The 22,090-nt window shown below is 39.5% G+C and overlaps 1 protein-coding gene across 6 annotated transcripts in view; it reads left to right on the top strand.

Moving 5' to 3' along the window:
* KCNH1 (potassium voltage-gated channel subfamily H member 1) overlaps positions 1-22,090 on the top strand; it is a 191,101-nt gene that overhangs the window by 90,846 nt on the left and 78,165 nt on the right. For all 6 annotated transcript variants that reach the window (XR_011140411.1, XM_068939748.1, XM_068939746.1 and 3 more), the window contains 2 exons: positions 2,208-2,407; positions 6,097-6,349. Coding sequence is in view for 5 of the 6 variants with exons in the window: in XM_068939748.1 (XP_068795849.1) it covers positions 2,208-2,407; positions 6,097-6,349 (453 nt within the window). In the remaining variant the exon portion in view is untranslated. The remainder of the gene's footprint in view (positions 1-2,207; positions 2,408-6,096; positions 6,350-22,090) is intronic.

The following is a 22,090-nucleotide window of genomic DNA, read 5'->3' as shown; positions in this document are numbered from 1 at the left end:
TGTTTGGTACCTTCTAACAAAGCTTTGTTTTGAACAGGACAAAACATTAGACCAAGATATGTTAGTGTTAGTCTTTCAGGAAATAAGTAAAATATGAATGTAACACCAAGGACCATTCTTAAAAAGTATTTATGGAGCCATTGAAATCAGGGGAAACATAGGTGCTTAACTAGAAGCTAGGTGTTCTAAATACCTTTTTTCTGACTCTGTTGCAAACAGTAAGTTCTCTGGCACCTATACAGCACGTCAGACAAACCCCCTGAGACTTGAATGCAGACTGATGAATTGGTCCTCAAAGAGTAGTTCAGGTTTTGCTAGAATTGTCTGACTTAAAGCAGAGTTCCCTGCCTTACTCTCTTTTTAGTAGCTGTGTTTGATTTGTGTCACTTCTGATAGCAAAAAAATATGCGCATATATCTGGAACAGGTACGTTGCACTAAAACATGAAATTCTTACTCAGCCTTTAGCATATCTGCCATTGAGGCACTGTGGAGCCCAACAGGCTTGAGCGCCTCATTCATATTTAATTCACTGTTTGGTCTGTGGATGCAAATATAAATATTTTATTGTGCACCCCCATCACTTAAAGGGACTGAGGAAGTAAAGATGTTGCTATGCTGAGCAAGCCAAGTAAGTGCCCCCTGGCCTAAGCTCCCACCCATCTGGAAAAGGGGAGAGCTGGTATCTGCAGAAAGTCATAGGAGGGGAAAAAAAAAAGTCACAGTGTCAAGAAGGAATTCTGTAGAGAAACAGCTGTTTAAAAGCCTTGAGCTAGTCTAAATTTAAATTGTGTCTATTCAGTACCTCTCAATGATGACAGGAGAAAGATGGTCCGGGAAGTTTCTCTTACAGATTATTAAAGGTTTCTTGTTGGTCATAAAACCCTGAAGCATCTTAGTTGGCTTAAGGATATCTGGCTATAATGCTGATGTGAATAAATAGCCACACTCTCAAAAGAATCAATGGGATGAGAAAATATATATATTTTTTTTTTTGAAGAGGGGGAGTGAGGGGTGAAATAAACAGCAAAAAGGGGTATTCAGATAAGGCAAAATCTTCTCTTATTTTTTTTATAACTGTGACTTCTCAAGTATTTATTTTTATCTCCAAGTGGAACACACACGATCTGAAAATTCAGAGCCTGTTTTGGGAGGCAGGCAGTGACGAAGAATTTCCTCAGCAAGCCGAAACACTTGTGGGTGGAGATTATTAGCGCGTCTGCTCTCTGACTGCTTTTCTCTCTCTACAGTCAACTTTTCACTTGCTTCTCTCCATCCTAATTCCCAGCACAGGAGAGCTGCCCTTGAGACTCTCCCCCCTTCCCACTCACTCAGGTGGACTGGCTGGAAGAGGGTAAGCCTCAGCCCCAGCCTCTGCCAGCCACCAAAACATGACCACTGAGGCTGCCACCAGCCCGCTGTCTCGGCCCTCAGCAGGCAGATCTTCTCAAATCCTGTGTGTTTTCATCTGTTTCTCTCCCCACCTGGAAATAGGCTTTTTATCTTTCTTATGTTTATTATTAAACATATCTTGACTAAATCAGCTGGTGTTGTAACTGCTGAGTGAAGTTAGAAAGGTTGTGCAGCGTTCCGTGTCGGAGGGCTCTAGTTCTTGCCTGAGGCCTTGCTGTTCTTCTGCCTGAAGAATATCAAACATAATGCAAGTTTTTATGTATTATTAAACTTGCATCTGTAAATCACTGACCCATGGTAGCTGTTTATTACATATTCCATCTTCTGCTTTGATGCATTGTTGTTGTCACACTGAGGTGGGTAATGATGACTCGACTTACTACTGTGGTAATGCACTTAAAGCTTGGAAATCTGTCACTGATGACATTTTAACACAGGCACTATAAACCGGAGATGAAATGTTAAAGTATTTGCTGTCAAGCTATTTGCCTTAAAATTCTCATAACCTCTATTTTGTTTTCATTAGGGTTTGGATACTACTGAATTCTTTGGGCAAATACAGGTAGTTGTGTTGCAGGAACGCCATGTTGGAGGACTCGCCAAAGTAGGGGGTGGTCCTCAATTTGCAGGGCTGGAGCTGACCCATAAAACATTTAGGTTCATCAGGCCTTCCTAACAAGCGCGAAAATTGCATACGTTTCCATTGGACCTGATGTTTCTTGCCTTACAGCACAGCAGAACACAGACTGATAATGCAATATATCATTTTATCTATCGTTTTTCTTTTGTTTACAGCACTTCTGTATGCGACCATATTTGGTAATGTGACAACCATATTTCAGCAAATGTATGCCAATACGAACAGGTATCATGAAATGCTGAACAGTGTCCGAGACTTCCTAAAGCTCTACCAGGTCCCCAAAGGACTGAGTGAACGTGTGATGGATTACATTGTTTCCACCTGGTCAATGTCCAGAGGAATAGATACTGAAAAGGTAAGTAAACTTAACTGCAAGGAAACAAGTCACATCCTGAAAGTATTTCATTAAAATAAACAGGAGGTACTTTCTTAGTAAAGAAGACAAATATTCTTTAAATAGTACCAAGTAGCAGCTTCCCTTCATTTTAAACACTCAAAGATAGTATTTCAGCTATTCTGACATACTGACATATGTTAGCAGTAGAAGTGAGTGTATATCGCAGATGATATGCCATGAAATAGTATAACGGTGGTGAACGAAAAAGCTCAGTTTTCAGTAAATAAAGAAAAATAAAATAACTAAATACAAAGTTCCAAGTTCTTACACAACCTCAGAGATTTTTCAGATGATTTTTTTTGCAACATCTGTGTTGCGTGAGGTTGTTTGCAGCTCTGTGGATCTAAATACAAAGTACAATTTGATTTGTCTTGATAAAATTTGAATGTTATGTTCTATATATAGGTAGAAGATATTAATGAAAGCTGGAAGCTGTTACTGTAATAATACTGTATCTGAAATCTACCTTATGTGAGGAAAATGTTACCATCCTAATTCTTTGAATTTACAAGTGAAATTCCCATTGTATCTTTTAAAATAACAAACGGCCCTTCACCAGAACAAATGTACAAGGAGACTCCTTGTTGCTTTCATGTTAGTTGCCAGCTTTTAGGGAGATAGATGCTGTTTTTCTTGTGCCAGTAAAGAGATGTGATTTGTGGGGTGGTTCATTCAGGAAATCATACCGGTGCTTCAGTCACCAACCTTCTGGTTGGCTCTTTAATTTATTATTCAGAACTGTAAATGCTGTGGTTTAAGAACAAACAATCTCATTTCTGTCTAGCAGTTGAAGCATCGTTATGGAAGAGTGGAACAGATGTGGCCTTGTACTGGGCTGCCTGGAGATCAATGAGTAGACAGGGTGCTATTTGTTTTCCTAAATGGTCATCAGCATATATGCCATTTAGATCCTAGACAGTGATTCCAGGAAGCACTGTACATAATACTAGTTATCAAAAAGAAATGTTATTTTAGCGCTAGATAGTGCTGATTAGAAGCTGCTCTATTTTCTCACAAAATGTCTGTGTGTGGGATTACAAGTTTTGAGTTAGGCAAGTTTGGGGAAGGTAGAGAGACCAAACCTGACGATACCCAGCGTAATGAATGCTTTCCTCACTCCCAATAAAAGCACCTATCATCATTTTAACAAGACAGCAAGAAGAATTTGCTATGTAAAAAAGTGTTCATTTTAGCTTATCTTCAAAGTTCATTCTTGGTTTACTCTGATAAGAAGAGAAATGCTTCAAGAGTGCCTTTGGAGACAGCAGAATAACCAAACTAAATACAACTCACTGTAGGCCTTTCAGAGTTATCTTAATAAATAGAAGAAGAAAAAAAAAAAGCCTCCAATTACCAGAACATCAAAGAGCATAATATGATGTAGATTTCAGTAACTGGTGTGTTTATAGCTGAACTGCTGGTAGTGCTGACTATAAAACGGAGAAACCATCTTTCATCTTCACAGCAAAAGCTAACAGATATAAGATTGACTAATGATTGTGCCAATCCATAAATTCTCAGGTCTGAGCTCCATTGGTTTGATGCCTATGTATAACTTAGAGGATGTCATACAACGAATAAAACATGTATCAATCCTATAACAGAGCAGTGGTAGCTGTGCTGCTGTGTAATGCAATGCAGCTTTCTACAGGTGAAGCAAATATTTAAAGAGAAACTTCATCCAGAATCACTTGGCAATATTTTGTAGGCCCCAAATGCATCAGAGTGGTGTTAACTGCAGGTATGTCAGCGAGTGAATAATCGGCTAAAAGCAAACACAAAACTGTAAGTCTAGGAAACGCCTGAATAACAAAATTTAACAAGGAGCTGCTGAAAAATACTAAAATTAAGCCATGATGATCTGTTCATCTCCCATGCAAGTCAAAGTTGTCTACCATTTGCCTTCAGCTCTTGAGTATGTTTAATCCTTCTTAATTTTCATGAAATCTGGAGAAAATTTCTCTAAAAGGAGAAAGGAAAATTAGTTAACTTGCTCTTAGACTGGGGAAACCAAGAGGGTTTTGGATAAGAGCATCATTTTAAATATTCTGTTATGTATTCAGGTTTTCTTATTATTACTTCTGTGACAGCAGCCTTTTCTGTGTGCAGCATTAAAGTAACTGTGAAGTGTCTGTGTGTGAAATTCCAGTGCCAAACTTTGGCAAGCATCTGCAAATAGAGTATGCATTTGTTGCCAGAGTAAACAAGATAATTGCAAAAACAGCCATGGTCTTTGTGTCTGTTCCATGTTAAAGGCTGTTCCTTCTGCCCCAGCCCCTTCTTGTGAGGCTGAAGACTGAGAACTGGCAGGTTCTGCTGCTGCTCAGTTTGGGGCAGACGAGAGCGTCGCCCATGAGTGCCCAACACTTAGGCACTATAGAAATGTTTCTCCTTCAGGAGCGGTGTCTGTAATAGCAGGTTTGCTTGGAGGTGGGCCAAAGATGATTTTAGTGGCTGTAGAGCCATTTGCCTTTGGAGTAGTGAGCATAATAGCGGGTACCACTGCCTTGCACAGAGCTACAAGCTCAGTTCTCCACTCAAAGACCTTGCACAGAGCTGCATTGCACGGTGTAGGCATAGGTATAATATTTCCTGTGTTACTTTACATTTCCCAGAAGTATTTGCATTGAAGCAGCCATCTTTTTCCGTCCAGGAAAATGTGTAGAAGTAGTCCGAAGCTCACCTAGACTGCTCCTTAATTGGATGAAATAGTTATTCTTGAGGAAAAGCTGAGGCAGACTCATACTACTCAGAATGTTTTTCTCAAATATTACATCTTGAGATGTGCTTCATCAGACTTCATCCTCCAGGGATTTTGTCATCCCAAAATCCTGTTCATGTTAGGTGTTTCTGTAGTTTTTGCTGGGAACTTTAAATCTATATATGGAGCAGTACGTCTTTATTCTTTCCACTCAGCTACCTGTTTTTTATTAAGACCTTCTGAAATAGCCCTGACTGTGTAAGAAATTGGTCGGAGATATCCTTAGGAGCTTGCAGCTGGCTTGGTAAACAGAACATGAAGTGTCATGAGGAACATTGCCTTTGGAAGGTCAAAAGTTGCCCAACGCATTATCATACCCTAAACTCCCTTCATGTATGAACAAAAAATTCATTACTGCCAGTGAGGGGGGAGTTTGTATCCCTGCAAAGCTCAATTTATGAGTTATGCATTTTATAATTACTTTTTTCTTCTTTTTGATACAGTGATATGACATTACACTTCCCTCTATACAGTATTTCTCTCACTTGGAACCTATAATTTGTGAGGTTTTTCATGGAACTTGCTTATCAGAAGAGTGATCTACCCACTGGAAACAGTCCTTAAGCTGGCTTTTATCCACCACTTTTGGTACTGCTGTGCTGTTAATTTTACTGTCTTAAAAAACCTGAGGCATTATCATGGTAATTCAATTTCCAGCAGAGCGTGTCACCGAGATTGAAACGTTATTTTCCTTCAGGTACTGTGAAGTAGACTAAGTTAGTATTGTGGCCTATGTGTACATATGTTATAAAAATAAATGTATGGACAGAGAGTAAAAAGTTTATAAGAGTGAAAGTAGTTCTTAAACCCTGTGTAGTAAAATAGGGATAATTGTGTGGCTCAGTTAAGCAATGCACAGGAATTAATTGCCTAATTTCCTTTGCAGGTATTGCAGATATGCCCTAAGGACATGAGAGCAGACATCTGTGTGCATCTGAACCGCAAAGTTTTCAAGGAGCACCCAGCCTTCAGGCTGGCAAGCGATGGGTGCCTTCGAGCGCTTGCCATGGAGTTTCAGACAGTGCACTGTGCCCCAGGAGATCTGATCTACCACGCTGGCGAGAGTGTCGACAGTCTCTGCTTTGTGGTTTCGGGGTCTTTGGAAGTAATTCAGGATGATGAAGTCGTTGCTATATTGGGTGAGTTTCACAGCTTATACGTGCCCTGTGTGCTAGTACAGTTGCACAGAGCATTTTTATAGCTTCTTCTACTCAAGTACTTAACTCCTTCTTAAAAAGCTTCAGTCAAGTTAGCTTTGAGGCATATTTTCATGAAATTGGCAGCTGTATGGTGTTAGCTGCTTACTGTCTGGAAACATCGAAACGGGGGAAAAATACTTGCTTGATATCGTGCAGGAATATTGCTTAGAGTTGTTGGCTTGTCCTTCCTGTTCCGCATAGGCAAATAGGGAGGGCGATTATCTCAATCCTATTTTTTCTGGTTGATGGAAGCTTTACTTCAGCATCAGGATTCTGGTCATTCTTGGGGTTCTCTCTGTCTCACCTCATCTCTTTCAGTTAGAAATTCTACCTAAGACTTCAGAAAACTTATTTTTGAAGTGCTTCCTTCTCCCCACCCCAGATCGATGTCCAGGTTCGTGGGAAAATTTTCCAATTAGCTTTATTTAAGATCTCTTTCTGAAACAATATTCATCTCCCAAAGTCAAAGTAATATAAAAATGTAGAGACAATTTGTTTTAACTTGGAATGACAGCTTTAGGTCAGAGGCATTAAAAAGAAGTTGACAGTGGTGCGAACAACATTCTGAAGCACAACTAGGCGAAAAGACAGTAATAGTCCAGTAGACGTAGATAAATGGTGAGGTGACTGGAGCACTGAGAAGGTGATATTTGTCCTTTGCTTCTGTCAGACCCTTTTGTGATGAAGTAAATTCTCATGGTGGCTTAATCCAGTATCTGTCACTCATAGCAGCCTGGAAAAAAATAAGAAAATGACTTGGTAACCTTAATCTTTCTGAACACATACAGCGACATCTTGTAAGAGGAATTTCTACTGGAAAATGAGGGGGCTAATAAATATGCAGAGCTCAGTTTTCTCCTGCTTCTGAACAGAACTGCACAGAACTACAGCACAAGGTCAGTTTAGTGTCCTGGGGAATCAAGTTCATGATATTTTGTGCCACCAAGAAACTAAAGATAGTGAGAGGTAGGAGGATAACTGGTTTTCTTTTGTTCTGGGATCGCCTGTGTGGTTCAATGCCATATGATACTAAAAACTTCTGATCAGTCTAAAGCTGCACATCAAGAACTTGCTACTTTTCGCCTTGTTGAACTCTCATGAATTAACATGGCAAACGTTACCTAAAGTTTCTCGGTTTGTGTCATTTTCTGTCTCCTAATCCCTCCTCTTGTAGACCTCAGAAAGCCTCGCACTTGCTACTCTGTTTAATCCGTGCAAGTTAGCTTAACAGGGAAGTTGAAAGGTCCTTAACAGAAAGTTGAAATAGGTTATTTAAAATGTCCTTTAAAGTCATAAAATTCCTCCTTGTCTTTGCTAGTACCGTCTCTGTTTTACAAAGTCCAATTTAGAGAACGCTCAGCCTAGATTCTTGAAGAAATCAGTGTTAAGAAAAGCTGGAGTCCTAATCTCTGCTGCTGTAGAATGATGGCTACAGGTAAATGAGGCTGATCCCTTGGTATCTGAATGAATAGGAATATTTTATGTTATTGCTGTTTTCCTTGGACAGTAACTATTGATCCTTTTCTCTACCTGAAATTTGGGGTCAGCTCACTAGCTTCCACTAAAGCTGTTGAGCTCTGTCATTTTCTTTGTGGATTTAGTAGTCTGAGATGAAAGTGTAATGAAGCGTCTGTTGGGTGAGATTTCATTTTGGATGTGTGTGTGTGAAATCTTTTTGTTTCAGTTCCTGGTCTAAGGAATCCCTTTCCATCCTCACATATGTGTGCATACATCCTCCCCCGGGTTGTGAAGCCTTCCATGGAGGTTTCTCTTTCCTGTTAAGAAACAGTGTGCTTAACTGAGGTTTCTTCCCTGTTCTAAATCAGTGGGACTTTTTTTTTTTCCTTCAGCATTGCATAATGCCCCACTACTGAGTGATGCTATAGAAGTTGGGACAGGTTTTCTTCCTTAACTTCTTTGCGCTGTTATTTTTCTTATTAATAGAACCACAACAATATATATATATTTTAAAATTTCCTGTTAAGCTAAACTGTAAAATGTGTGATAAAAGCACACCAGATACAAAAAGGCACTACAAGGAAATAAATTAGACTCTGCATTGCACAAGAAACATGATTGTTGCTGATTATTCAGCCAGAACAGTGCATGCCGTAAGTTTTGTTTACCAATCACAGCTAAACAGAGCTACAAACATCAGGCATCTAACAGCAATCCACGTGAGGAATTCTGTAGGGTAATTTCAGTTAACAGGTAACATCAGAGTGACTGTAATCTCCTCACAGACATCCATGAAATAGAAGTAAAAATTAACTGCATGAACTATTCAAGGTGAATTATTTGCCCAGCTTTAGCTGTCACTTAATAAAGAGCCTTTTCCGTTTGCCATAGCCTGTCTCTTCCTTACAATGGAGAAATAAATTGCATCTCTGAATTAGTCTGACTGTTGTATAGCATTGCATAAAACAAGCACAAACTAAACTTGATCCTTAAAAAAAAAAAAATCCAGTTCATATGAAACACCTTCAACTTCTGAAATCATTTACGCTTGTAGACCTGCATATAAAAGTGTATTGCGTAGCTCTGGATTTGGGAGTAGATTGCATAATATCCCTCTAAATCAGTTCTATCTAATACTCAAGTGACAAGTGTATTCTCAGTTCGGGGTGTATTCTCATAACAGAGCACTGACTTTGATTGACTTGGATTAATGCAGATATTGAGTTAGAAATTGCACAAGATCAGAAGTGAAAAATTGTTTGCTTTTTATGTCATCTAAGATTGCAATGCCTGTAAATTTGAAATAGAGAGAAGCACAAAATGAGTAAATTTCAAAATTTTAATTTCTTTACAACATTTACAGTAAAAGATTAAAGAAATTGACAAATTTGGTATTAAAGTTGATGATTTCTTGGAAGGAACACACTTTTGAATCCTATACCAAACTTTACTGAAGTCAGCAAATCAGTAACATTCATGTAACACAATAGTTAGATTTGATATTTCACAGAAACAAAGAACAAGTAGGGAAATAGGAAATAACTTACCTTTAAGTTATTTATGATTCATACTGTGATAAATGGGAGCAGCAGAAAAGCAAGACACAGCGAGGAAGGCCACTGTATAACTGATTTTCTATGTTAACGAGTAGATGTATGAGTGCTTTTATGCAGAAGTGAAGATTAGCTGACATGAAGTTACTTGATTCAAATACAATTCAGTTTCCTATAGTTCACTATTCTTCCATTTACACCATTATTATTGCTTAGGATAAAGCACTGGAGTGCACTCAGTGTTTAATACAAAATAGAGACAAATTACAGAATCTGCGCCCTGAAGACAACTGAAAGAAGCATAGGTCACACAGTACTTCCATTAAGAGTCTGTTTTCAGCTTTGCTTTGCTTTTTACTGTTCTAAGCTTTACCCATTTGGACTGATGCTGCTTTATCCATCTGAGGCTGACTTATCTCTTTGAAGCTCTCTTGCTTAAAAACTTAACCATTTATCCAAATGTGGTTAGGGAAAATGTGTTGTTTTGTCACTGTTAGAAAACAATCAACCATGTCCCCGCACTTCCTTTGGCAGTCTCCTAGTGTCTCTGCTTTGGAACAGACCCTTCAAGCTGAGCCATTGGCTGCGTTTGAAAGCCTGCCCATGTCACAGACTTTGGAAAAAATAAAAATTGCTCATGCTCAGGAGAGATTTGCTAGAGTTTAATTTAACAAATATCTTCTTAAAAGATTTTGCCTATATTAAACATGTTCCTGGCAGGGAATGTAAGAGCTTGCTGCAGCTTTTCTTGCAACGTGTGTGGGGAAAAGAGGTCAGATTGTAGAAGGGGCTTGAATTAAGCCTGCATAGCTAGTTGTCGTTCCTTGATTTAGGAGAGCTTGAGGACCTAAACTGTCTTTTAATTTACTTTTTGTATTTTTTTTTTTTTACACTGTAAACGTATGCATTTCTATAGTGAAGCATGAGAAAATGGATTGTTGCATATCTCAGCAATGTAAGGAGGAAGATGCAGTCACTGTGGCCAGAATGTTTCTGTGGAAAAGGGCAAGTGAGTTTTGAAGGAAAGGTTTGAAGGAAGGCTTATGATACTTGGGAAGGGTGTTTAGGGTACCTGCAGTAGCATGAGATGCAGTTTAGAACTCTGTAACAGTTTCCTGATTATTAAGTCTATTTGAGCAGATGATACACCATTGCGAAGGCAAATAGGATAGCCTTTCCTGAGCCTCTGCTTTGCCTTTTAGTCTAGGCGTCTCTGCACCATTGCTAGAGGAAGTGCTGGTTCTGGTGTTATGTCTTCAATTGCATGTGTGCATGGAAAATTTAATAAAAACTGTAGAAAATCACTGCATAGCAGCAAAATTATTTTTTTATAAGTATTTTCTTTAAATGCAGGTAAACAGTGTAACAGAAGGCCTTGTTAGAAAAGGATTAATGTAGTGTTAATATGTTTGTAGAAATATCTGAATGATTGAGAATGCCATTTTTCACCTTACTACAAACTAAGGTATAGATCAGATATGCTTAACCTAATTGAACTCCAAGATTGAATAGAAAATCCTGCTTTTCTAGGAAATCTGAAGGAAGCAAATGATTCTTGGACCTAGGTCCAACGTCCACTCCTTTCTACTTGAAATTGGGATGATCTTTGAAGTTTAGGAAAATACTCCATTGAAAAAGCTGGAACTGAGAAAGGAAGGAGAAGACCTTAGAAATTAAGGTGACAGATTTTTTTCTAGAAAGCAGTGGGGCAGGCTGTGTCTTGTCCTTAAATTTTCAGACTACAGCAGAACTTGTCAAGCAGACTTATGCTTAAGGGAGCTGTTCATAGTTGCTGAACTGGTCTTGATCTCTGCAAGGGGGCCCTCTACATATGGATAGCAAGACTCAGGGCTAGTTTTACAGAGCTGATTAAAGACTGGGAACCTTTAAGCGATTATTTAACAAGAACAACAATTGAAAACCTCAGTGATCTTCAGAGCTGAGTAAACGGATAAGAAATGTAAAACTTACTAGAAGGTTTAGTTAAAAAGAAAGAACAAAACCCATGCACAAAAAGCAGTTGGGTATCCCAAGTCTTGTATCTCAGCTGTGCTGCATTTATTATGTTCTCATTTTCCTTATTTGAGCTGGAAGCTTTCAAAAGAATAAGCTTTTTTGCTGACTCTTAGTTTAGCAAAGAATATTAATGGTCACATTCCCTTTTGTACCACAATGGTGTTAAAATTATGCTCTGTGACCCTCTTTAGAGATCAACTAACTATTCATATTATTGTGAATAAGTATGAAATCAAAAGTCAGTAGAGAACTTTATGCACACACTAGATTTTCTCACAAGAGAATGCCCATAAAATTTCTCAGATTTCAAATGGGCAGTTAAGGCTTTCCTTGTCTACCCTGGACAAGAGTAGAGGATTCCAGTCACGTGGGCAGGTTGGGTGAGCAGTGCATAGCTTTTGAGATGTGCTGATCTGTAAACCATTGACTGTCATGGTCAGAAGTCATAAGAAGACCTGAAAAAGAGGAAATTTCGCACCAGGTTTATTCATGCAGCCTCACAGTTCAGTAAGGCAATGACCATTCCCCTTTGTGTACTCTCTTCTGAATCAGTGCCTGGCAGGCTCGTTCTGAGTGTGCTACCATGCAGTCACACGAAGGCATGCCTGTGGGTTTCCTTGTATGGCTATAGAGCTGGCTGACTCATGACTGAAAATTGCTTGAGAAATAATGTAAAAATATTATTTGCACAATATGTGTGCTGGTCAGATGCATTCCGTTAGAGAGGGGCTAGGTTCGGCTGTATGAAATTAAGCATGGCAGAAGAGATTTTTGTTGCAGCGTTGTACCTCACGGTTAGCTTGGCTGAACCCTGCACTGCAGCAAACAGATTGAGGCAAACCTGGCTGGTTAAGGATTGGGGGTTGTGGTCCATTTTGTTCTCCCCTCATTCTTGAGGTTTTTTTGTTTTTAAACCCAGCATATAGGGCTTAATGGAAAGCCATTAGGATTGTGGATCTGTTATTAGACTGAGATGTGCTGTAGCTATCCTCAAGAACACATCGCTGTGTTTCTAAGTCTGTCTTTAATACTTGTCTGCTACCTCACCTTTAACCGAGTACTACAGCAATTTACCCTTTTTGTACGTGAGAAAATGATGATGAACGTAAAAGAAGAAACTGTCTGGTTAAGATAGGCTGAATGCTCAGCATGGCCTTGACTGAGATGAGTTAGGAACGGTGTTGTCCCAGCCCTGTACGCTCCTCAGCAAGGAAGGGAGCCTATGCATAAGGCCTCTGCTCTGTTCAGTGACCTACAAAGAGCAGGATCCTGTGGCAGAGTGTAGGCAGAAGTTTTGGGGGCTGCGCAGAGATTTGGTTTTACTTCACTGTCCCTAGAGAGTGGTGGTCCCCTGCCCCTCATCTTTAAAACATACTGCAGAACCCTACAAGGAAGCAAGCAGTAATACTAGCAATTAAGCAAATAGGGATGTGGTCAACCTGACCACAGCTGTCTGCAGATGAAAAGAGGAACCTTCACTGCCATGTGTCTGCCCTCACTTCTGCTCTCTGTATGTGGGTCAAAAAATGTCAGTGCTCTTTCCTTCCAAAGGGAGGAGACCATGGACTTTCCTTACCTCATATGGAGCATAATTTTGCTTTCAGCTGGCAGGTTAAGTGAATGAGATAGGAAGGGAAATCAAGGCAGTGATCTATTATGAGCAAGGAAAATCACTGACCACCATAAGGACAGTTTGCTGTTGCTATCTATTCCTTTTATTTCTGCTGTGAGAGCTGAAGGAAAACAATAAGATGAAGACATTACATGGTTATGAGAGTTTGCGGTAACTCAGAACAGACTGATGTTTGCAAAATAAATGTAAAGAATGGGAATTTGTAGTTTAGACCTGGCTGTCGTATTTACCTCTGTTGGTGGAAAGTGGAATGTATGGGTTTTTTGGGGGGGGGGACCATAGGATGCAGCTTTATGCTGTTTAAGATCGCCTGTGAACTAGAAGTGAAATTTGGATGTCCTTAACGTACAGGTCTTTTTTATTATTATTATTATTTGCCAAGCGATAACATTGACAAGATTGGACTATTTGTGGATTTAACATGATATTGTAAGAGAGCTTAGTGTGCTATGTTTTATTTCAGCAGGATATTAAATGCTCCATTTGCTTTGTGTGGAGAAATTCCCGCTGATTTAATTTTATCTAATTGCAATCTTAAAGGAACATTATAAGAACAATTGTTTGTTTTCTTTGCAATTGATTTAGCTTACTTATTTAGCCATGAGCATTTCATTCAAATGTAGACTCAAGAGGCTTGATTCAGATTTTGTTGGGACAGATTTGCATCCAGACAGGGTAGTGCAAATTGTAAGGGCAACTGTGCCAGTGGGATGGTTTATATTAGAGGAGGGAAAATAGTATTACAGAAGTGCTGTCTGTCTGAGACCTTCCCAGTTGAACAGCGTCACATCTTCCACACAACCGTGTAGAGGTCGCTCCTCAGCCGGCTTGAAGATGTTGGAAAAGTTAATTGCACAGAGCTCATGCTGCTGTGCTTAGATTGCCCCAGTACCTGAGCTAACTCAGGTGTCCATAAATTAGATTGCTTTGTGTACAACTCAATTTTCAGAATTTAACCGTGTGCCTTTGGGGCCTATTGCTATTTAACGATGAGCCTTCAAAAAAGTTACTTCTCTACTTCATTTTTCACCCGACTTTCAAATTTTGTTGTATCTGACTTTGTTTTAAAAACGCCAAGCTGCTGCATTCTTAGTCTCAAGAATGGATGTTAGCAGAGTTTTCTTAAAACACACGGTAATGTGAATGGTGGTTTACTCTGAAAAGAGAATGACTGAAATTAAAACCCAGCTTCGTCTTCAGTAGTTGTATCGTGCTATTTACGACGTTTAAAGCTTGTTCATTCAGACTGACATATAGGCAGGTCTGACAAGTAGGAGGTTTCTCTAAAGTGTGTTCAGTGAATGTTAGCAGAAGGAAATATCTAAAAAGTCAGATTTCCTGAGCGCATATCTAAGCATATGATTAGCAAAAGAATTAGGAGGAGACAGAAATAACACAGGTTTTTAAAACAATTAATAAATTACTTGCTGGAATACTTGAGAAGAAGGGGGATTTGCTGTGCCTTGGTCAAGAATTTCAGCCAATTCATGGAGGTTGGGTTCAATTTTTGGCACTTCAAATTAGATGAAATTTTCTATGGTTTTATGCTTTATTCTGTCAAATTGGTACAACTCTGCTTAATATATGCCTGCTACTTTTACATAGTCTGATGCCATCACATGGAAGAACTTCCCTTTTGAAGATGGTTGTTTTTGGCAGGTTGCTGGCAACAGCGATCCATGGTGCACGTGGATCACATATTTATAACATCTTTTATAGTAGCCATTGAACAACAAATACAGATAAAAAGATTCAGATTCTGGTGCAGCCCTACAGTGTCTTGTGAGTAATCCTTGTAGGACCCAGCTGACGATTTAAAACTGTTCTTCCCATCACAGTACATAGTGAAATATAATCCACTCTCTATTCATAGAGACAAATAAACACATTAATTATAACAATAATAGAAATCTTAACAGTAACGAGTTCATGTCATTGGTACTCATCCAGTGCTCTAAAATAAATGTTTTCATTTTTTTTTCTTGTAAGGTAGCGTGCTTCAACAAAGGCCAATGGATGCAGGTTGTTTGCAAAAATGTTGACAGTCTGTTTTGAAACCTGAACAGATACATTGTGATTCTATGAATGCACCTGGCAAATCACTGAAAGCATAATTTTAGTTTATTATGTGTAACACTGCCCTAGAACAGGAAATTATTTATTGAAGTAGAACTGTAACACTGCCCTAGAACAGGAAATTATTTATTGAAGTAGAACTGTTCCCTTTGTGACTTCAGTCACAATACCTGTGGTGAACATAAGATGTCATACATATATACAGGGATTTTTTTCATCCTGAAAGAAGCTGATAGACTAAAATTATGGGACAGCTCCCTGTGCTTACGATTCTGACTAGCTGAGCTGCTTTATGAATTGTCTATATAGTTTAGCACCTAGGAGTCCTTTTGTATGTGCACTCTCGCTCCACTGTTTCACTGCATCAATGCGCAGTGAGGCCAGGAACCAGAACCAGTCTTAGTGGCATGCTTTTTGCATTAAATTTCTGAGAAAGCAAAGTCTGCACAAAGAAGCAGAACTGAGCTTCAAGAAGATATGCAACTGTTTATTAAAGTTGATATTAATATTATGTTTATTGTGCATGGTATTAATATCAGTGTTATGTTTTAGTAAACATTGCAAAGAAACTATTAGGAATGTAAATATGTAAATTCCCTGTTTGTATTTGTAATTAGGCTAGCCTTTCTGAGGTGTAGATAAACATTTGATATTACTGGAGGGAGCACAGTTCTGTAGCTGGAATTTGACCAGACAGTATGGCTAAAATCTTCTGTGTTGCGTCCTGGGATCCAGCAGAGCAATTAAGCATCTGCATGAAACCAAGTACATACCTTGCCCCCATAGTGAAGTAACCCTTCCTTCTGAATGAGGCTATTCCCATTCTCCTGGTATTCTACATGCACATGTATCGCTAGATCAATGATTTTTTTGTTGACAAGGCTCCAGGCCTGGCTCTTCAATTGTTTTGAGACAAGTTCTGAAATGAAGTAACTACACTTTGTACGTACATGCGTGCGTGCACATCCGTTCTTACCTCAGCTACCAGGCATGCTGAGGATTTTTAATGTGTATACGCATTTCATATGTTTGCCTCATTATATGTGTTTACTGCCAAAACCATACCTGGTTTCTAGGGGTGTGTGTGTTTTGGCAGCGTTTTCTTGGAAAAGCTCTTTAGCATTGCTCATGGAGAGTTTTTGTTATAACAATAATTCAATGTTTAGGCTGTCCCACTGTCTTAGGAGTTAACATGAGGTTGGCAAATACCATCTCTCCTGTTCTCTAGCATTCTGTTTTGGCTTCTCTGTTAATGTGTCTGTGAAGATACTCTGTGCACTTTTTGTCAGCAAGGCAGACCTGCAGAAAATCTCTCTCTCCAGTTATTTTGAATGAGGAGATGCTGGTTCTTTTGGACCCCACAAGCAAGGCACAAATTTTCTCAGGAAAGATCACTATTTTATTAACGTCCCAGAAAAGATAATAGCGTGCTATAAAATCTTACATGTCTTCTGATGCTGGGAACCCCAAGCTGATACAGCATCAGATGGATCTCCAGTCAGTCCATGGCATGCAGCGCAGATCCTGTCTGTGAAGTCTGTCAATATTGTGGTCTTTACAGTACTACGGCATAGGAATAAAATATGTTGCTTTGCTTCAGGATAAAGTGACGCCTCATTGCTACCTCCAGGCTCTTCCATTATGATTAGCTGACTAAGTTCATCCTACATCAAGAGGTATGTGCAGCACAGTACAGTCCTGAAGGTCAAGTGATGTGTGCAGTACAATACATGCCTGCACCTATTCAGATCAACTGCTGTGTGGATCACTAACTGCCCGATGTACAGTAGTCTTCCGATTTGGACCACTACACCAGTCAGTCTCCAGGTCTTGTATTGCTGTCTTTGAAAAAAGAGGTTATTCATTGTGCTTCTTTGAAGCAAATAAAATATTAAGATCAAAGTATTAGTGGGCAGCCCAACTGTGTAATAAAACATAGCATTTTCTTGCGAAGTGAAAATGCTGACTCTCATTCAGGCAAAATATAAATGCAACATAACATAAATAAAATTTAACAAAGGCAATCTGTACTTTAACTTTTGGTTCTGCCAAAAACAGAGTATTAATGGGAAATTTTGTTTCCATGTCCATCTCTTTCCATTTTTTCCGTTTATTGGCTGTTCTGTAGGCTGATATGTGCAACAGGTCATAAATTGATAAGCCATTGCCTTTGTAATACGTAGATGAAGCATAACTCACCAGTGGTCATTCACTTCTCCTTGCAAGGTCAACCTGAGACATGTAAAGTCTTAAGAAAAATCTTAAGGCAGCAAATCACTTTCCTTCTTCATCTTCTGCTAGCTGTACTGTGTTGGAGGACGCAACTACAGGCCATTCGGTGACTGTTAAGTTGTGTAATTGGTCTGTGAGACAGATACTGCATACTCCCTCTTGATGCCAAATTGCTTGTAGTTCTGTTTTTCTGGCTGAGAGTTATTCGCTGCCTAAAACAAAGCACTGTCAAGAGGAAAATTTACTTTGCAGTGGTGCTTCTACTTTCCTTAAATCTTTCTTCTTTCTGTAAAATAGGAAAATTCAAATTCCATATCTTGCTCAGATGAGGAGGTGAGTGAAGAGGGAAAGATTTTCAAATGAAGCCAAATGGATAAGTGGTGATCACCGAGGGGGGTTGGTCTGCCTCTTGCATCACTAGCTGTGAGCACTAAGGGTAAAGTCACTGTCCTTAATGGAATTATGCTTGAATACAATTGATAGGACCCAGTGATATGGATTAGCTCCAAATCCTCTGGTTCTGTTTAAACCTGTTCAGGAAGAAAGAAGAGTGAAGTTCAGGCCAATGTTGTTTGTTTGTTTTGTTTTTAAATTTCATTAGCATTTTAACTGAGCAATTACTAGAGTAGAGAACCACACAGAGAGAATCTGTGCTTGCATTTACGGCAGTTACCTCCCTCTTCGGAGACTGAGAATGAATCCTGAGGGCTCAAAGCAATGTGGGTGTTTTGGTGAGCTGCACCAGGAGTCTGCTTGCTCAGGTGTGGCAAGTTGCCAGTTACTGTGCATGTCTGATCAGCTTCACAGGTAGCAGTATTTCCTATCATGTGATTTCCAAGATATGCTTGGTGCTGCATTGCTGCTGAGGTGCAGTCAAGCAGCGTTCAGTCAGTCTCACTGATCCTTAGGTCATGTTGAGACTGTGTCATACCAGAGTTCTTCTGTAGTCCAACTATGCTGACAAATGCAGCTCTGGAAGGGGGATTTCCTCTTCCAATTATTTCAGGTAATTCTACCATATAATGCTTTACATCAGCCACTCAAATTCTTATTCTATTCTGAAAATAAAACAGCTTTTTGGCTCTATTTATTGGAAGGTTGCTCCATGCTCCAGAACCTCACTACTCTTCTAGCTGAAAAGTGTTTCTAACTCTGACCCAAGATATCCTGACAACCTGCTGCACCCTCCATAGTTTGATCTTTTGACTGAACAAAGGACAGTCACGAGGACGGATGCTGGTGTCCACTGCTGCAACAACTGTTACTATTGACTTGAGAATGACAAAAATTTTGTTTGACATGCTGAAAATCCACACACTGATGCAAATCAATTGGGACGAGAGGCAATTGGCACAAATTGCAATGCAGGAAATTCCATTTGAACATAAGAGAACGCTTTGTTGTGAAAGAGGTCAAATACTGGGACAGGTTGCCCAGAGAGGCTGTGGAGTCTCCATCCTTGGAGATATTCAGAACCCAACTGGACACGGTTGTGGGCACCCTGTGACCCTGCTTGACCAGGGGATAGGTCCAGATGATCTGCAGAGGTCCCTTCCGTGATTCTATGAAATCCTACTGAAATCCACACTGACTTGGAAGACTTACCTCCTCATCTCACCCATGTCCAAAACTGTACCATGACTCCCAGACATCCAGAGCCTGGAGGTGATATAAGTAAAGTATTGGTCAAAATGCTTCATATAGAGCCATATTTTCTGGGAGTAGGGTGGAACACCTTCTGTCTGTGTCCTCTTCAATGTTTTCTGTTTGCATTACTGAAGAAAGTAAGTGTTTTTCTGGTAAGCATATTACAGCAATAGAGCTACAAAACGTGAGCTTGGTTCGGTTCTTGTACAAAGTCAGCAAAACAGTTAGCTAAGTTGCAATGATGTCTTCATTACTGGGGCTGCTTTTAGGAGGCAGAGTGGATGTGGCTTGACCTTTTGCCTGACTCAGTCTGAATTTGCAGTGGTTGCAGCTAGAGAAATCATATTTTTCACTTGTAAGATGAACAGGAAATTTGCTGTGGAGAAAAGATTGGGAAAGAATAAATATGGGAACACAAAGTGTTGGTTTTATAAAATCATTCTTCAGAGTTTAAATATATCAGAGTTTGGGGACTTGTTATTATAATTAAAACAAACAAGCGAACCAAAAAGGCAGTAAACTGCTTGGCTTTCCAATGCATACTGAGCTGACAGTGGAAAAGATTCCCAGCCCGCAAATCCAATGGGGAGTATAAATGATTGATAGTAAAAGCTTCGATCATCCACTTTAAGTGTGACTGACAGATCGTGTTCCTGGCAAATGTCTAGAATGCAGTAAGCTAGCAATGAGAAACAAAGCACTGACAAACAAATGGTCATCTGCATTTTTTAGCTTTTTAATCTTTAGAGATAAGGTGAGATACCCAAAGGCTAGAGTTGCATATAAAAAGAGGCTTTTGACTCAGGTTCTCTGTTGCTGCCATTAGACTTTATTTTGCCAAACACATTCTGACATACTTTGGAGTCTCTCCTTACTGTTCTTTCTTTCCAATTACTGATTTTTTAAAATAAAACAGACACTTAATCTACCTTCTCTTTTTTCCCCTTCCTTGGTCTTGCGTGGTTGCGGTTCCTTATTATGTATAGGAGGACAATTGTTCTAATCCAGTGCAGATACTTCTGGGTAGAAATTTAATTCTTGCTTACCAAAGAGACTGCACAGTGCTCCTCTTTTGCCATTTTTCTCTAAATGTCAAGCACAAATTTTTTTAGAATCTGACAGTCCTGACTGATGCTTTAGGTATGCATCATTTAAAAAATGTACCTAACTGAAATAAAGCAGTGTGGTGCTTGCACATGTGCTTTGCTTTGGAAGTCTAGCCCGAATATAGGATTGATTTTTGGACTAGAACACTGGCTGTTGACTCTGTTAACTTCAAGGAAATTGTCAGTGATAGAAAGCAGTTCAACATCTTGTCTATAGGTATTTTTTTAGCCTGATTTGTTTCTTAAGAAACGAGGCTCCTGTGATCTGATTTGGTTTTTGGTTCATCTGTTGCTTTTATCTGTTTGGCTGGGCTAACTGGGCACCTGGCAGAGGCAGCTCCTTCAGGTGCTGCTGCTTGCCACAGATGGGCAGCAGCAGGGAGGGCCTGCCCTTGGGTAGCAAGAAGCAGCTGGAGGGAGAGTTTGGGGACAGTTAAAATAACAAGGGGAAACTGGGGTTGCTGTCATGGGTAGTGTATCAAGTAGAAGGACACAGCTGTGTCCTTCTGTGTCACGTGAAAAGCAGAATTAAGTTTTTGGAAGGGTGAGATCTAACTAACCTCTACTGCATGCTACTTCCTGTGTAGGCTAAGCAGGACCATGGTGTTTGTACTTGCTTTGTGTTAATTAGTCTTCATGCTGCTATAGGGCAGTGGAATAATTGTTGTTTTTTTAAAGAAGGGAAACTTGTCTGGAAATATTAAAAAATAGGCTTAGAAGCAAAGAGCTGGAATTCCTATCACTTCTGCTTGGACTATTAGCTCTGACTGTTGTTCCTCACTGATGGCACATTTCTATACTTGATTGATTCCAGAGCGTTAATCAAAACAGTTGCTTAGCTAATTGCCTGGAAGACTGCAAATAAAGCATATTTATTCCAAAGGCAAACAATCCACTTTTACCCAGTGAAGCGTATCAGTTTTTATGGTGCCTAAAAATTGTATCACTTCAATTTTGAGTTTGTTGTTTGTCTGTCTACGAGCCTTGTGGATGCTGGTCTCCTTTAAGTATGTGAAAGGTATCTTCTTAGCCGATTTTTAGCATGTCTGTTGAAGAAGCATATGTTTAACTACATGAGAACATGTGAAAGCTCAGTGCCGTTAAAAAAAGAAAAGTTGCTTACTGCACTGGGGTATTGCACTACCACCACGTTTGCTGATATGCAGCCTTTATAGTATTTCTAGACATGGGCTCTGTCCTGTGTAAAGAGACTAGAGGTGGAAGAAAAGGTGTTGTTATGGTGCCTTTGCCTAAATTTGTGGGGAAAAAATGTGCTTATGGAGCAAGTGTTTTCAGTGTATGTATGTATTTAAAATGGAAATAGAGTCTACACTCCCCCAAAGGGTTTGGAGGAAAAAATGGCTCCTGGATGGTGGACTGCATAGGGGTTTTGTGGAAGCATGGGAGCACTGTTGTGGACCACAGCTGATTGCACTGCAGTGTAGCATACCACAAGGCTGATAGATAGCTTCCCCTCAAAGAGAAAACACAGTCTAATGGAAGAGGTGGAAGTACAGCTCAAGGGCTGACACAGGAGTTCTGGATTTAGTTCAGAAATTTGCTTGACCTCTTTATTCGTGGTGTTTCTCTTGACTTTCGTATAGAACATGATTATTTAGGGAGGAAAATCTAAAAGGGCCCAGGTAAAGTCAACAAATACATGTTTTCCTGCTTTGAATTGCTACAGGCAAAGTATTGCTTGCAAGGCAAGAGTACCATCTATCTGGTCCATCCCTACGAGAACTTGATAAACACCACAGTGTATTTTTCTGTTGTTTTGTCTTGATAGTGATGTGCGGTGGTGGCATAAAACAGCTGAGATTTAAGAGAAAAATACTGTTTAAAACAAGAATAGTGCAATTATTCATTGTCAAGGTAACAACTGAATGTTCTTATCTTGCTAGCCGTATATGTTAAATAGGTCATTACTCTGTAAAGGAGCTCATAACTTGCTCTTCCA

Source organism: Struthio camelus, chromosome 3 (genome assembly GCF_040807025.1).
Source record: "Struthio camelus isolate bStrCam1 chromosome 3, bStrCam1.hap1, whole genome shotgun sequence".
Classification (NCBI taxonomy): Eukaryota; Metazoa; Chordata; class Aves; order Struthioniformes; family Struthionidae; genus Struthio; species Struthio camelus.
This window is presented reverse-complemented; position numbering and strand designations above follow the sequence as displayed.